Source organism: Gobio gobio (assembly GCF_949357685.1).
Source record: "Gobio gobio genome assembly, chromosome: 17".
Lineage (NCBI taxonomy): Eukaryota > Metazoa > Chordata > Actinopteri > Cypriniformes > Gobionidae > Gobio > Gobio gobio.
The window spans coordinates 48,261,521-48,275,392 of NC_137110.1; the positions used below are offsets into that span (position 1 = coordinate 48,261,521).

At 36.6% G+C, this 13,872-nt stretch overlaps 1 protein-coding gene across 1 annotated transcript in view; it reads right to left on the reverse strand.

Annotated features, from left to right (window-relative positions):
* slc12a5a (solute carrier family 12 member 5a) overlaps positions 1-13,192 on the reverse strand; it is a gene marked incomplete at its 3' end in the record, with an annotated part of 156,989 nt that extends 143,797 nt beyond the window's left edge. Inside the window, exon 1 of the mRNA XM_079840053.1 lies at positions 12,899-13,192. Coding sequence (XP_079696179.1) covers positions 12,899-12,953 — 55 coding nt within the window. The 5' untranslated portion in view covers positions 12,954-13,192. The remainder of the gene's footprint in view (positions 1-12,898) is intronic.
* Positions 13,193-13,872: the final 680 nt, after the last annotated feature.

Genomic DNA, 13,872 nt, shown 5'->3' on the forward strand with positions numbered 1-13,872 from the left:
ACAGACTTTTTTCGGGATTTTTGGGTGGAGATTGGAGCTTTAGCTTTAATTTCTACATTTCTATAACTGTTTATTTCACAGCAACATAATGAATTGTTCTGCATCTGTGAGAGTGTGGGCGGGTTTTCGATAATCGTGCCTCTACTTCGGTCCCGAGATCACTACTGCGCAGTAGGGGTGGGCGATATAGCCTCAAAATTATATCACGATATTTCAAGAATATTTGCAATAACGATATTTATGACGATATAGAAAAGAAAAAAAAAATGTATGGAACAAAGTTTTATTGGTTATTGTAGCTGGTAGGCAGCAGCATTTATTAGTGCAAACAAAACCATAACATAACATTTTCGTTTAACAATAATGTAAATTATGCCATGGTCTGTCTGAATATTTGATTCTGATTGGCTGGAAGGTGTGCAATAAAATCGTTTAATGCACAGGTAGTTCCAAGTCAGATGAATCCTTGTTCTATATTAATGCGCTGTTTTCATTTCAGGTGTGTTTAGACAGAGCACTGTAATCGGTTTAAAAGTCTGAAAGTCTGAATGAAAATGCTGCATATAAACACTGCTTTCATAAGGATACACTAATATTTCCAAAGAGTAAAACTTTTTATTTTGTAACAAGTTATGAAGATAAATGTTGCTACGCCATCTCATCTGACAGCGTTTGGCGTCCCAGGCACTTTCTACTTCAACTGCGCCTGACAGAAGAATTTATTTTTCTGAGGTGTTTCTTACAGCAACACCAGATCGGATTAGATAAAGTCTCGTGTAAACTGTCCACAGAATCGTTCAGTCGGAATGACATAAAAGTGTGCATGTAAACGGGACTATTGAAGCGCACACACACACACTCGCATTCAGAGAGCAGAGATCGCGCTGTACATTCATGAGCACAGAAACTATTAACACCGCCCCGTGACTTTTAGCAATAAAATAGCTAAGTTACTGGATCACTACATTATATTTCTCAGCAACGATGGGGTTACATCGCTATTTTTCAGTAATAAACCCACATCTTCGTTAAGAGAGACTCTGAACAGACGCAGTCACACAGGTACGAATCTCTCTCTCTCTCTCTCTCTCTCTCTCTCTCTCTCTCTCTCTCTCTCTCTCTCTCTCTCATTAATCCAAATAAATGAAATAATCCATTCATTCAAATAAATGTAATCTTACACTGCATGAAAAAAGGTGTATCCGGACCAGGATATTCCTGTATACACTGCTGAAATTCGGAAGAATCCAGGAGTATACTGGCCGGATAGGTCAAATTCCATGGATCCGTATATGTCCGTATTCATCCGAAATGGTACCAAATCGGATGTATGTTGTGGCCGTATACTCCCATGCTACAGCCATTTGTTGCCATGGCAAATAATCCCATCAAGTTTTTCCCAGGAGACATTTTCACACCTCTAAACAGCTTTGCCTTCCACCCCCTATTGGTCCTTCATCTCAAACTGGATTGGTTATTTTTTTTTTAAACCACTCCCAAAACCCAGACTGCTATTGGAGGACAGGACGCATTGAAAACCCAGTCAAGTGACTTTATTGGTTACTTCTAAGGCTAAGGGTGGGCTAGGTTTTGTAGCATAGGGACTTGATTGGTTATAGGCCAGCTATGTAGATTTTGCTCATTAATATATAAATATATATATAAAAAATAATCCCCTCTCCCTCCCAAAAGAAAAATACACACAAAACAATTTGAGAAAGTCTGAAATATTTATTAAAAAGGTATAAAAAAAACAGCATTATACAGCATTATATAACAGCATTATAAACGAACATTAAAACAATGGTGAAACAAAAACAAGTGAACTAAATGTATTTAAAAGGGATGAAAATGTAAAGGAACAAATGTAAAAATGTAAACAGTCCAAAGAACATAAATATACGTTAAAATGAATTGGTAAAGAAATAAAAAGGGAAAAAAAATGAACAAAATGCATTTAAAAGACAGAGATGTAAAGGAATAAAATACACAGTGAACATAAAAAGGAAAATAATAAATATACAAATTAAACAATATAAAATGAGAACAATAAATTTATAAGACAAAAAAAGTGTATATAAAATATATTAAAATACATATAAATATTCCAAGTAAACAATATAACCAAATAAAAAGAACAAAGAGCATTATAAACATACATTAAAATGAATGGGGGAAAAGATAAGTGAACAAAATGTTTCTAAAGGAAGGCGACGTAAGAGGAACAACAATACAAACCGTGGAGATCAAAAGCAACATGGACATCTAAAAAGGAACAAACATACAAAGTATACAATATAAAATGAGACAAAGAAATCTATAAATTAAAAAGTGTATATAAAATATATGTAAATGTTCTATATATGGGAACCAATAAAAGTATAAGTATATAAACATAGGAATAAAGAAAATATAAAATGGAACAATTGAATATTAAAATTATAATCATAAAATAATTGTGACCAACTCTAACACAATGTTGTTTGAGTTTTAAACATTTTTTCAAACTGGCATGATGGGCTGGTGATGTGATGCGTAGCGTGGGTCAGTCTAGTCTGGTTTGTAGTAGCTAGCCTAACCATCCACACTGGTCTTCCATCAACAACAGCATCATCATCTTCATCTTCATCAGGTCTATAGTTGCGGTCTTCCACAGGTTCTGTGTTGGTTTGTGCAACCCTGGACCTGGTCTCCAGCAACTGCAAAACATGACAGTGAATTAACCACTAAAACTCAGAGAGGAGTATAGTAACATTCTGGAGGGAAAAAGCTTAATCGGTTTCTTAACTTACCCGTCTCTTTCTCTGACGGTTCTGTGTGATGTTCTTCATAGTGTTTCTTTTCTGGGCCTTTTCAGACTGAGCCAAAGAATACTTCCTCAGCAAAGTCTCACAAAATAAAATACATCTTGCGACCTGCCAAATAATACATTAATAATATATAGTTAATGCCAATAAAAGTAAGTAAAACAATTCAATTAAAATGTATTTGTATAGCGCTTTTCACAATACATATTCAGGGTTTTTCCTGGGTCAAAAATGGTCTTCGGTGGTGGCTGACAGACATGGTCATCCATACACACACATACGCACGGTAAAAAAAAAATACCCTACCCACATGATCTGCAAGCGCAATACTGACAATAAATTTGAAATAAATTCAAAGAAAGTTTGTAACTTTTGCTTATCTTATTTTGATACCTTGATGTTTGTTTTTTCCCCCTCATTTTTACACTATTTACTGATAATTGTTTTGGTAATCATATCAATATTAAAAAAATAGTATTAAAAAAATTAAGAAATAGCCTAATTTTCTGCCATATACAATCAGCTAGCTAACAACAAATTTGTTCTGGGTTCACCTCACTCCAGTCTAAACTAAATGATTTTAGGCTATTTATTTTACTACACATTGTCCACATAAATAAGCTGAAAGACTGTTGATAATTAAAAATAATTCTTACTATCCACTCTTGCTAAATTGTGTAAGCACACTTGTGTTCTCATTTCAGGTGTTGTTCTGAGTAAATGATTAAACTAATTTGTGAGTTCAGTGTTGGACAAATCAGTTGTTCTAACCAGTCATTAAAATGATTCGGTTCAAAGGAGTCATTAGGTGCCGAATCGGACATTAGCAGACGCGTTGTGTGTGAATCCCGTCTTTAGAAAATCGCGAAAGATTTGTCAAGACACAGAAAACACTTCATAACCGGATAGGATTTGTTTCCTGTTTATTTAAAGTATGCTTTATGTCAGCTGGTCAGAGAATCAGTCAATGTTTTTTGAGCGCATTTCACACCCAGCGGTAATTAAAGGAAGACGTCTGATAGCGCCACGTGCAACATGGATTCGGTCTTCCGACCTTTTGATTTTGATTAACGTAAAATGTGAAACATTAGAAAGCTAAGAATGCTTATTTTGAAGACAGAGAGCGTGCGAGTGGAGGAGGAGCTCTGATCGTTCTCTCTGTCACTCAGTTAACTCAAGCGCAGCAGTCATCTGTTCTACATCAATCATAAATCACAATAACTGATCAAATAAGGCTTTGGCGGGACAAAAATTTGTTTTGGCGGCCGGCAAAAAATTTTCAATGTAGGAAAAACCCTGATATTGTTTCAAAGCAACTTCAAAGAAAATGCATGCGTCTACATTACAGAAAAAAAACCGAGAACATTAAAATAATGACAACATTTTTAAGATTACCTTTTACACATTCAGGGTCAACATCTGTAAAAGTTCTTCAGGATCATGGATCCAAAACTTCTGGATCATGAGGGGGGAAGAAACATGCACACACACAAATGAATATTAATTTGTTTGATAAAACATTAATATTAATTATCAACTTACGGACATGGACTTGCAAAACATACTCACCAGGCCCATACAAAAACTTCACAGTAGAGCCAAAATCCTGGTTTGCCTGTAATTCTTCAGAGTCCAAGTATGGTGGTTTCCTGTCCTCTCTGTTGAACAAGTGTACATGACAGTGTTCTCAGATTACTCATACCAAAGCTCTGTTATATTTTATGACAAGCTTGATCTTAAAACTAGCTGACAGTAGGGATGGGCATTATGACCATATAATTATACATACATGAGAAATTTTATTTTACAATAACGATATCACAATATATTTATTTTGATGGATATTTTATTAAAATGCTACAGAATAATACTGCTTTAAAAGTCTTCACTGTATGATATTCAATTAATTAATATCACATGATTCTTAAAGAAGCAGAAGGTCTTCTCTATTCTTTTGTTTGATTAAAATTATGACAAAGCTGCAGCCCCTTTAAGAACGGATGCACAGAATGACCCGCATCCGGGATTCCCCACGTTAACCTAAACTGTTTGACTTTACTTAAGACATAACTGACTGTTTAAATCAAGTGAATACCTCACATGACAAGGTTTCTGAGATAATTGTGTGCATTTTACAGAAAGATAATTGATTTCGGGATCGCATGCTGTCTGAGAGAGGCTTATTTTAACACATGCATGTCCCGTTCATTATTCTACATTCATGCATGTTTCCTTGTCAAAATGTCAAAAAGTTTTAGTTCAGTCAGTGCTGCGTTATATACGCTATATTCACATTCCGCGATATAAAAAGGTAATGCTAACAATAGTCAGTATCATCAGATCGCCATAACACCCAGCCCTATCTTAACAATATTACAACAAAACACAGAAACAGAATATGTAAGTTAATCACGATTAGCATATGACTTTAATGCACTAACGTTATATCTTGATGAGCAGTAGAAAAAATATAAAGGGATTTACGTTACCTTCTGCCGTCTGCTGTCCGCCATTGGAAACTTAGTCTGTTCGTATTCATGTTTTTTCGTTCTCAGTCGACATCCCACAATCAAAATTCGTCCAAAATAAGATTTTAACAGGTTTAAAATGATCCATGCAATGCCATTAATGGACAGAAGAAGCCGTCCTGTTGAAGATTAGAAGACGCGATCGCGTCGCGTCCCCGCGAGCCACGAGCAACTCCAACGACAACGGGTATAATTCAAACTGAAGGCGCGCACTGTCATTGGCCAGATTTCTGGATGACGTTCAGATTGACCAATCACGCTCAAAAGAACACGGAAAGACAGCAAATAGCCTTGCAAATATAGAAACAAAAACTTGTTTTAAACAACAGTTAGAAAATGTGTATATTTATTTTTATTTGCTGTTATATTTAATTAATTGGTCAAATGGTGTTTTGTGGTGTGGGCACTGGCAGAGGCCTGGAAGTTTCAACCTGGAGAGCAGTGCAGATTTGTACTCTTTAAAAACAATTATTGTTTGATATTTAGTTTGCTATATATTTTGTTATATTTGTATCCAGAATTGAATGTAAAACCAGTTTGAATGTAAAAATACACCTTCACTGTAAAACAGAAAATTAAAGTAAAATATCTTAATTTAAATAAGGAAAAATCTGTAAACTAATAGTGTTTTCTCTAAAACGTTTAATGTAAATTTCTCTGAAGTTTTTTTACTTTATTTGACTTAAGATAATTGACTTATTTTACGGTTTTTGTTTTGCAGCTGTAGCTGCTGTTTTTTTTAGGTTTTTATTTTTACAGTGTAAATATAAAACTAATAAGATTTACTTTAAAATGACAAAGAATAATGCTAAATTGTTAGTATGGACATAAACATAAACCTGTAATATAATGAGCTAAATATTGTATTACAGTTGTTAATTTACAGATATTGTTTGTAATTTTGCATGAATTTGTTATTTATGAAAACAGAAAAATAATACAGTGATGTTCCTGTATAAAAAAATGAGAATTACTGTAATTTGTCATTAATGATATAATCCTTAAAATAACAGTCAAGTTGTTTATTTAGATATTGTTTGTAATTTTACATCGTTTTAAACATAATTCCAAATTACAAGAAAATACTGTAAACTGAATTTTTTTTCTGTAAAATTAGGATTATTTTTATTGGTTGCCTTATTTTTATTGGTAACCTTATTGGTTGCACCTACATCTATTGTGAGTGGTGGATTTCAAACCTCAAAACGCCCCTCTTTTGCAGCGTGTTAAAGTTAAGAATCTTGGAGTGACACTTTTTGTGAACAGTTGCAGAGCTGAAAGATCTGCTTGTGTTTCTGTGTTTCTTGAGCAAGTGAATCCCTGCTCTTTTTTATTCCATATTTTTATTTTGAGCATATCAGTTTTTGGTGTTTTTAAAACAAACTTTTTCATTTTCCACATTTCATCTCCTTTTTATTTAATTCTATTATTGCCTACAATTTGTAAAACTTTGCAAAAATTGTTTGGGGATAGTCTAAAATGTTTGGTTAATTATCCTTTGTTAATTCCATTACATTTCTTTGTTTATTTCATTACATATTCAGATTTTTTTGTGAACGTATATGTTCAGACAGGGTTTTTATTTTGTACTGTTTTTATAAAAAATATTTGATTAAGAGACTCTTTTCATGCAGTGGTTTTAAGGCCCTGACACACCATTCTGATGGTTTGGCCCAGACCCAGGCAACATGAACCAACCCCACAGTCGGCTTTAGTCATTGCTAGTTCAGTTTAGTGTTTCAGGGCCTTAAGAATTATTTTTTCTGTGTAAAAAGCTTGTTTGCTGTAGCTTACAGTAGACCAGAGATAATTCTCAATCCTGAAGTGCTCCCCTGCCCCCCCTCCCTCTGAGAACAGCCAGCACTAGTGTCAGTCATTAACATATGAAAGGTCTTCTTCACACCTAACAGTCTTCAGTCCAAGCACACCCAGCAGTGTTTCAGCTGTATATGTCCGTGAAATTTCACGGATTCCTGTATACGTCCGCATACGTGAGGTTTCCGGGTTTTTCTGGAAATATACTGTTCCGTGTTACTCTGATCCGCTTTTTCCCACATACATCCCACATACATCCCACATACATCCCACATACATATTATACTCACATACATCCCACATACATATTATACTCCATCACGTCTACTGCGGTCTCAAAATTCTGGCCAGTTGATCATACCGAGAATATCCAAATCAACTGCAGGCGGTCGATCGTTTTCCTATTTAGCACCTAAACTCTGGAACAGTCTTCCTAACATTGTTCGGGAAGCAGACACACTCTGTCAGTTTAAATCTAGACTAAAAACACATCTCTTTACTGTGGCATACACATAAAACACTTTTTCAATGAAATGATTGTTAGGCTGCATTAACTAGGTCAGCCGGAACCGGGAACACTTCCCATAACACCTGATGTACTCGTTACATCATCAGAAGAATGGCATCTACGCTAATGTTAGTCTCTCTGTTTTATCCCGAGGTTTACTGCAGTCAGCCGGATCCGGGCCGTATCCAGATCAGATGGTGGACCTGCGCCCAGAGAAGACCAACACAGGACCCCGAAGTGTCTGGGAGACCGTGATTAGACTCCCCCTGAAACTGCCTCATCGACACGGCATCTCAATAAACCCGTCTCCTGCGTGTTGCCTCCGATCATTCGAATATTGCACTTTAATAATTATTTAATCAACATCATCCTCAATAAACCCGTCTCCAGCATGTTGCCCCCGGTCCCTCGAATATTCTGATCTATTATGACCTCCGAGCTGTAAAACTGCCAGAATAATAATAATAATACGCTGTTTGTTAATTGGCCAGAGGAGAACTGGCCCCCCGACTGAGCCTGGTTTCTCCCAAGGTTTATTTTTCTCCATTAGGTCACCTAATGGGGTTTTGGTTTCCTTGCCACTGTTGCCTCTGGCTTGGCGTGCTCAGTTGGGGACACTAAATTTTTCAACTAAACATCAAAATACATCTAAATAATAAACTAAATTAACCATTTAAACTAAATTACTGATCAAATTATTAATCTAAAGCCCACACTGTCACTGTATGATACTTGAAATTTTTCCAGAATGGCTATACAGCTGAATAAAATTATGCTGCATTATTTTCCTGTTTAACACTGTAAAGCTGCTTTGAAACAATCTACATTGTTAAAAGCGCTATATAAATAAAGTTGACTTGACTTGACTTGACATCCGGTAAACATCAAATTACACAGGAGTATACCATGCCCGGATAGTGCCGGATTTCAGTGTTTTCATGCAGTGTTACACACTACTTTATCTCTGTGTCTGATTCAAAGAAGGCAGAATGCTAGATCTAACGAGCCGTAACTGACGAAAACAACTGTCAATGTTCAATCAAACATCAACAGCAGCTTTAAGTTGTCAATGTTTAGTCAGTTGTCAAGAGGGCTGACCTCTTGTAACCAAGTAGCTCCCTTTTTAGGTACTAAGTCCTTATCGGAGGCTGATATGCTGCTCTTCGTGTACACTCTGACAGGTGTTGTTGTTGTGCGCGCTAGGGAACGTAAATGCGCCATACGCCATCGCGTCGCTATATCATTGATATCGCGATATGACACTTTTTTATCATGTAAAAATTTACATGATATTTACATATTATCGTGGACGGTATGATATGGCACACCCCTACTGCGCAGACTCGGTCCCAAGATGTCAGCTCTGTGTGCGGCCTACGAAAGCTTCAACTCTCGTCAGCGGAAGTCAATGAAGTCGCGTCGTCCATATTTTTTTACGGCCTATGGTTGAGACCAAGACCAGACCAGCACTCCTTAAATTCATCGAAAAGATCCATATCTACTGTCTGAGAAATGACTTATATTTAATAAATAAACACAATTAGAACAGTAAGACACTATAGCGCTGTTACCAATCAAATCACTAACAATAAAACTCATGGTACAGAAGTTGCATCTGAACTGCTACAAGTACACCTGCATAATGTGCAGATAAATTTAACAGCACATTAACAAAATAATCCACATAACAAAGAAGTTATTGATAGCATTTTAAGCTGTAAGTTTTACATCAAATCACATTAATGATGTTCAATCAGACAATGCACCGGCAATTTAGTGATATCCTAGCAGTTGTGGTCTTGAGATAAAATCCCGAGTCCGCTAAGTCCGAGACCAAGACAAGGCCGAGGAGAAATGCAGTCGAGACTGAGACAAGACCAAGACCTTCAAAAAATGGTCTTAAGACCGGTATCGAGTACTACAACACTAGTAAACGCTTCTATGGGTCGTACTTTAGGGAAGTGACAAACGGCCTATATAGGCGTATTGGTTGGAGGACATGTTGGTTTTCAACACTGATAATAATCAGAAATGTTTTGAGCAGTAAATCATCATATTAGAATGATTTCTGAAGGATCGTGTGACACTGAAGACTGATGAAAATTCAGCTTTGATCACAGGAATATATTACATTTAATCAAATAGAAAACAGTTATTTAAAATTGTAAAAATATTTCACAATATATCTGATTTGACTGTATTTCGAATGAAATAAATGCAGCTTATTTCAAAAACAGTAAAACAATTGTACCGACCCTAAACTTTTGCATGCAAAACAATTGCAATCCAAACAAACACAAATGAAGGAAAGCTCCGCTTCCTATCAACCCAAAGCATCCAAATCGCAATGTCGCCCTGTTGCATTAAAATGCCGTCTAGATTGGTTTTGGAACCTTCATAAGACACAAGACAGCAGCGTCTACATCACTGCGTGACAGCTGCATTAATCATCACAGTTCACACTGTAAAACAGTGACTGATCATCCCTGTGTCACTGTACAATCCGCACAGCCACAGCGCCAGGGATCGTGCTGACAAATAGCACAATAACCTCTTATCTCTGAAAGACTCATCCTAGTCCTTCTCAGAGCCGCGTCCTCCGTCTATCTCTGATATCCTCCAATGTATCGCTCTGTTGATAAGCACCGACTTCTGCTTCACAGGGGAAGGTCAAGTGATGAAAAGAGAAACATAATCACTAAAACTAGATTTTTATATTTTATAAGGAAAATCATTCTGCTAGGTCGGGGTATTGCTGTTTGTTCTAACGTCGCTATGTGGTTGCTAGGGGAAATTATTTTAAATATATTTTCAAGCACAACAAATGCACATGCACTAATTAAATCTATCGGAGTGGAATTCAAAGTGTAAATAATAGTTTCTGTCCCGAGCTGTGGGAGGGGTTGCGTTCCCTCAGCGGTGGAGAGCCACTATTGTCACCGTGACAGTGATGAAGATTTATGCAATGCCGAGCGGATAGATGAGATTACGGAGCACTAAAAGTCACGCGTCAGTGAACACAACCTCATAGCGACAGGTCAGGACACGCTATTGGAGACCTTGGAAGACACACATAAAATAAAATGAAGCAAAACAAAATAATAAATAAAATTGTTTTGTTTATAGATGCTAATAGGCAATACAGAACAAAGCATGCTCTTTATTAATCAAAATAAAAAATCATAAATAAATATATAAATTATATTATATAAATATTTGTGCTGTCAAATCAATTCAATCGCATCTAACATAAAAGTTTGTAAAAAATGTAAATTATATATAAATACTGTATATATATATATATATATATATATATATATATACACACATATATTATATATTTACAAACTTTTATTTTACAAATAATCACGATTAATTGATCTGACAGCACTAATAAATATGATAAAATTACATATTTAATAAATAAATAATCAAATAGCAGTAAAAATATGTACACCTTTTCCGTAAAGTAAATATTTATTTTTAAGCCTGCATTTATTTGATCAAAAATACGGTAAAAACAGTAATATTGTTAAATATTATTACATTTTAAAATGAGCATTTTCTATTTGAATATATTGTAAAATGTAATTTATTCCTTTGATCAAAGCTGAATTTTCAGCATCGTTACTCCAGTCTTCAGTGTCACATGATCCTTCAGAAATCATTCCAATTTGCTGATAAGACTTTTATATATACGTTTATATATTTCCTCTTTATCAGCATGTTCACCCTGCTCAATAAATTCTTTGTCCATCAAGCCAGGAACAAACTCTCCTACAAATAATTAACAGAGCGGTATCTTATGAATATGCTCAAGCGGATGACGCAGAATGCATCTGGAGGACGGATGCCTTTCATCTTAGTGTAGTGGGACAGCGAGATGCTCGCCTAAATCTCCTGATAATCCGCCTCAGCTTGTAATGAAAGGGATAAATCAGGACCCTGGACAGCGCTAGGGCTGACTGATAGAGCGGCTGCTGGCTGGATTCAGCACCACGGACAGCGGCACGTCCACATACCTGGATCCCATTCTGGGTTTGGGTTTATAGGGCATTACACGGACCTAAAAGGTACAAATCTGTTGCAACAAAAGCAGGTACACTAGACTAAACAATAGTCCAAAGCTATAGAGAATGAAAACAGCGGAGGGAAATGACATTAAACACAGATCTCAATCTGATTTGTGCCATATAACCGTGTGTGATGTATGTGCTGTGCGAAGAACTGCCTCCTGATGAGATCAAAGAGTCCAAACACACACCAACAGCAGTTAAACACACTGATCAGATAGTCACGCCTGATGAAAAGGTGCATAACTGAGTGAAATCCGAAAGCAATTGAATGACATTTCATTGTCTAAGGATGGGAGCAGCAAATGATTGCCATGGGCAAAGAAACACAACGCTATTGTTACAGTGATGGAGACTTATGCAATGTTGACCTGATAGATGAGATTATACAGCACTAAAAGTCACGCCGCTCTTCTGCTGGAGTGCTTCATACTAGTGATATGAAGAAAACAATTAAATGACATCAAATATGAAATAATAAAAATGCACTTGACTCCTTTGAAGTGAAATGGATCAAACAATAATCCTAATAATATGATCAAATTAAATCAAATTAATAAAAAAACACAGAACTCTCTTACTTGACTCCTTTAAAGTGACAGGATACAATAATAATATATATATATATATATATATATATATATATATGTATATATATATATATATATATATATATATATATAAAAAAATTCTTAACAATAATTATAATAAAACAGCACTCTCTTACTTGACTTAAAGCGACAAGGATGTAATAATAATACTAAAATAATAATATAAAACAAAATCCATTTTTTTGTACAGCTTCAACTAAAACACCCACAGCACTGAACCTGTCTCAGGTTAGAAACAGTGAGACAGGCTCAAATATTGCGACGGCATCTCCAGAGGAGTTGTGAGAGCATGATGCCCGTGTGTGACGGTGGAGAGGTTCCCCTTCCACCGCACGCTTGAAAACAAACACAGGCACACGGAGCGGGTCGCTTCACGTACGGACACAACTAAACCAGCCCATTACTATTCCACTCACAGCAGCCACGGAGAGGAGAGGACCCGCCACGGCCAGCAACAGCAGAACCCGCGGCTCCAACCCTCCCTCCATCCCTGCTGACCATTCTCGTGGCAGCGTGAGTGGGTGTGTGAGCGTGTGTGAGAGATTCCTCCACTCACCCTGGCTGTTGGCGGCCCCCTCTGCCTCCTCGCATTCGGTCAGGTTGTTGACCATCCTGCCTCTCCGAATGCCCTCTCTCCCCCAAAACTCTCCTCCGCTCAGGGGAGAAAAGCAGAAGAACGGCCAAACGAGGAGATGTGCGAGAAAAAGATGGAGCGATTTGCCCACCTGCTTTCCCCTGCCGAGAGCCGAGAGGAAATTACCAGCCAACGAATGGAGAGAGATGCGCGTTTTTCTCCTCCGATTCTCTTCTTCTCGCGCTCTCCTCTCCTCTCTTGGCTGTAGCGTGACTCCCTCTCTCTCTCCCTCTCCCTCTCTCTCTCCCTCTCTCTCTCTCTCTCTCTCTCTCTCTCTCTCTCTCTCTCTCTCTCTCCCACTCACTCGCTCATGCACATGGATATCCGAGCACACATGCTCTCATGCATACGCTCAGTGCCTGATACAATATTAACACAAAATTCAGTAAAACAAAAAACAAAAAAACCAATTAAATACAAATGATTAATAATTATTTTGGTACTGTGACAAAATGTTGTCATACTGGAAGAAAGTACATAGTGTAATGGATCTTCTAGGACTACACTTTTTTTTTCATGCAATACAGCTACTTGTTGTCCTGTTATACTTAGCAAAAAAAATTAATTTTGTAACTTTGGTCTGCATCACAGGCCTTGTCCACACTAGGGTTGGGAATCGTGAGAAATTTTCCGGTTCCGGTTCCGGTTCCGGTTCTGGTTCCGCCTAACGATTCCGGTTCCATTAAAATTATTAAACAAATAGTGGTAAAGGAAAAAAGCACAATACGCAACTCAAACAATCCTTTTTGTGTTTATTACTTGCTCTCAAATTAATTTACAGGTTAGCAATGTCAAAAAAAGTCCTGTATTGAACATATATTACAGTATTAATTAAGCCATTCTTGCAAAAAAAAAAGGAATTTATGGACATTAAAATTAAATATGTTCAAATGAAC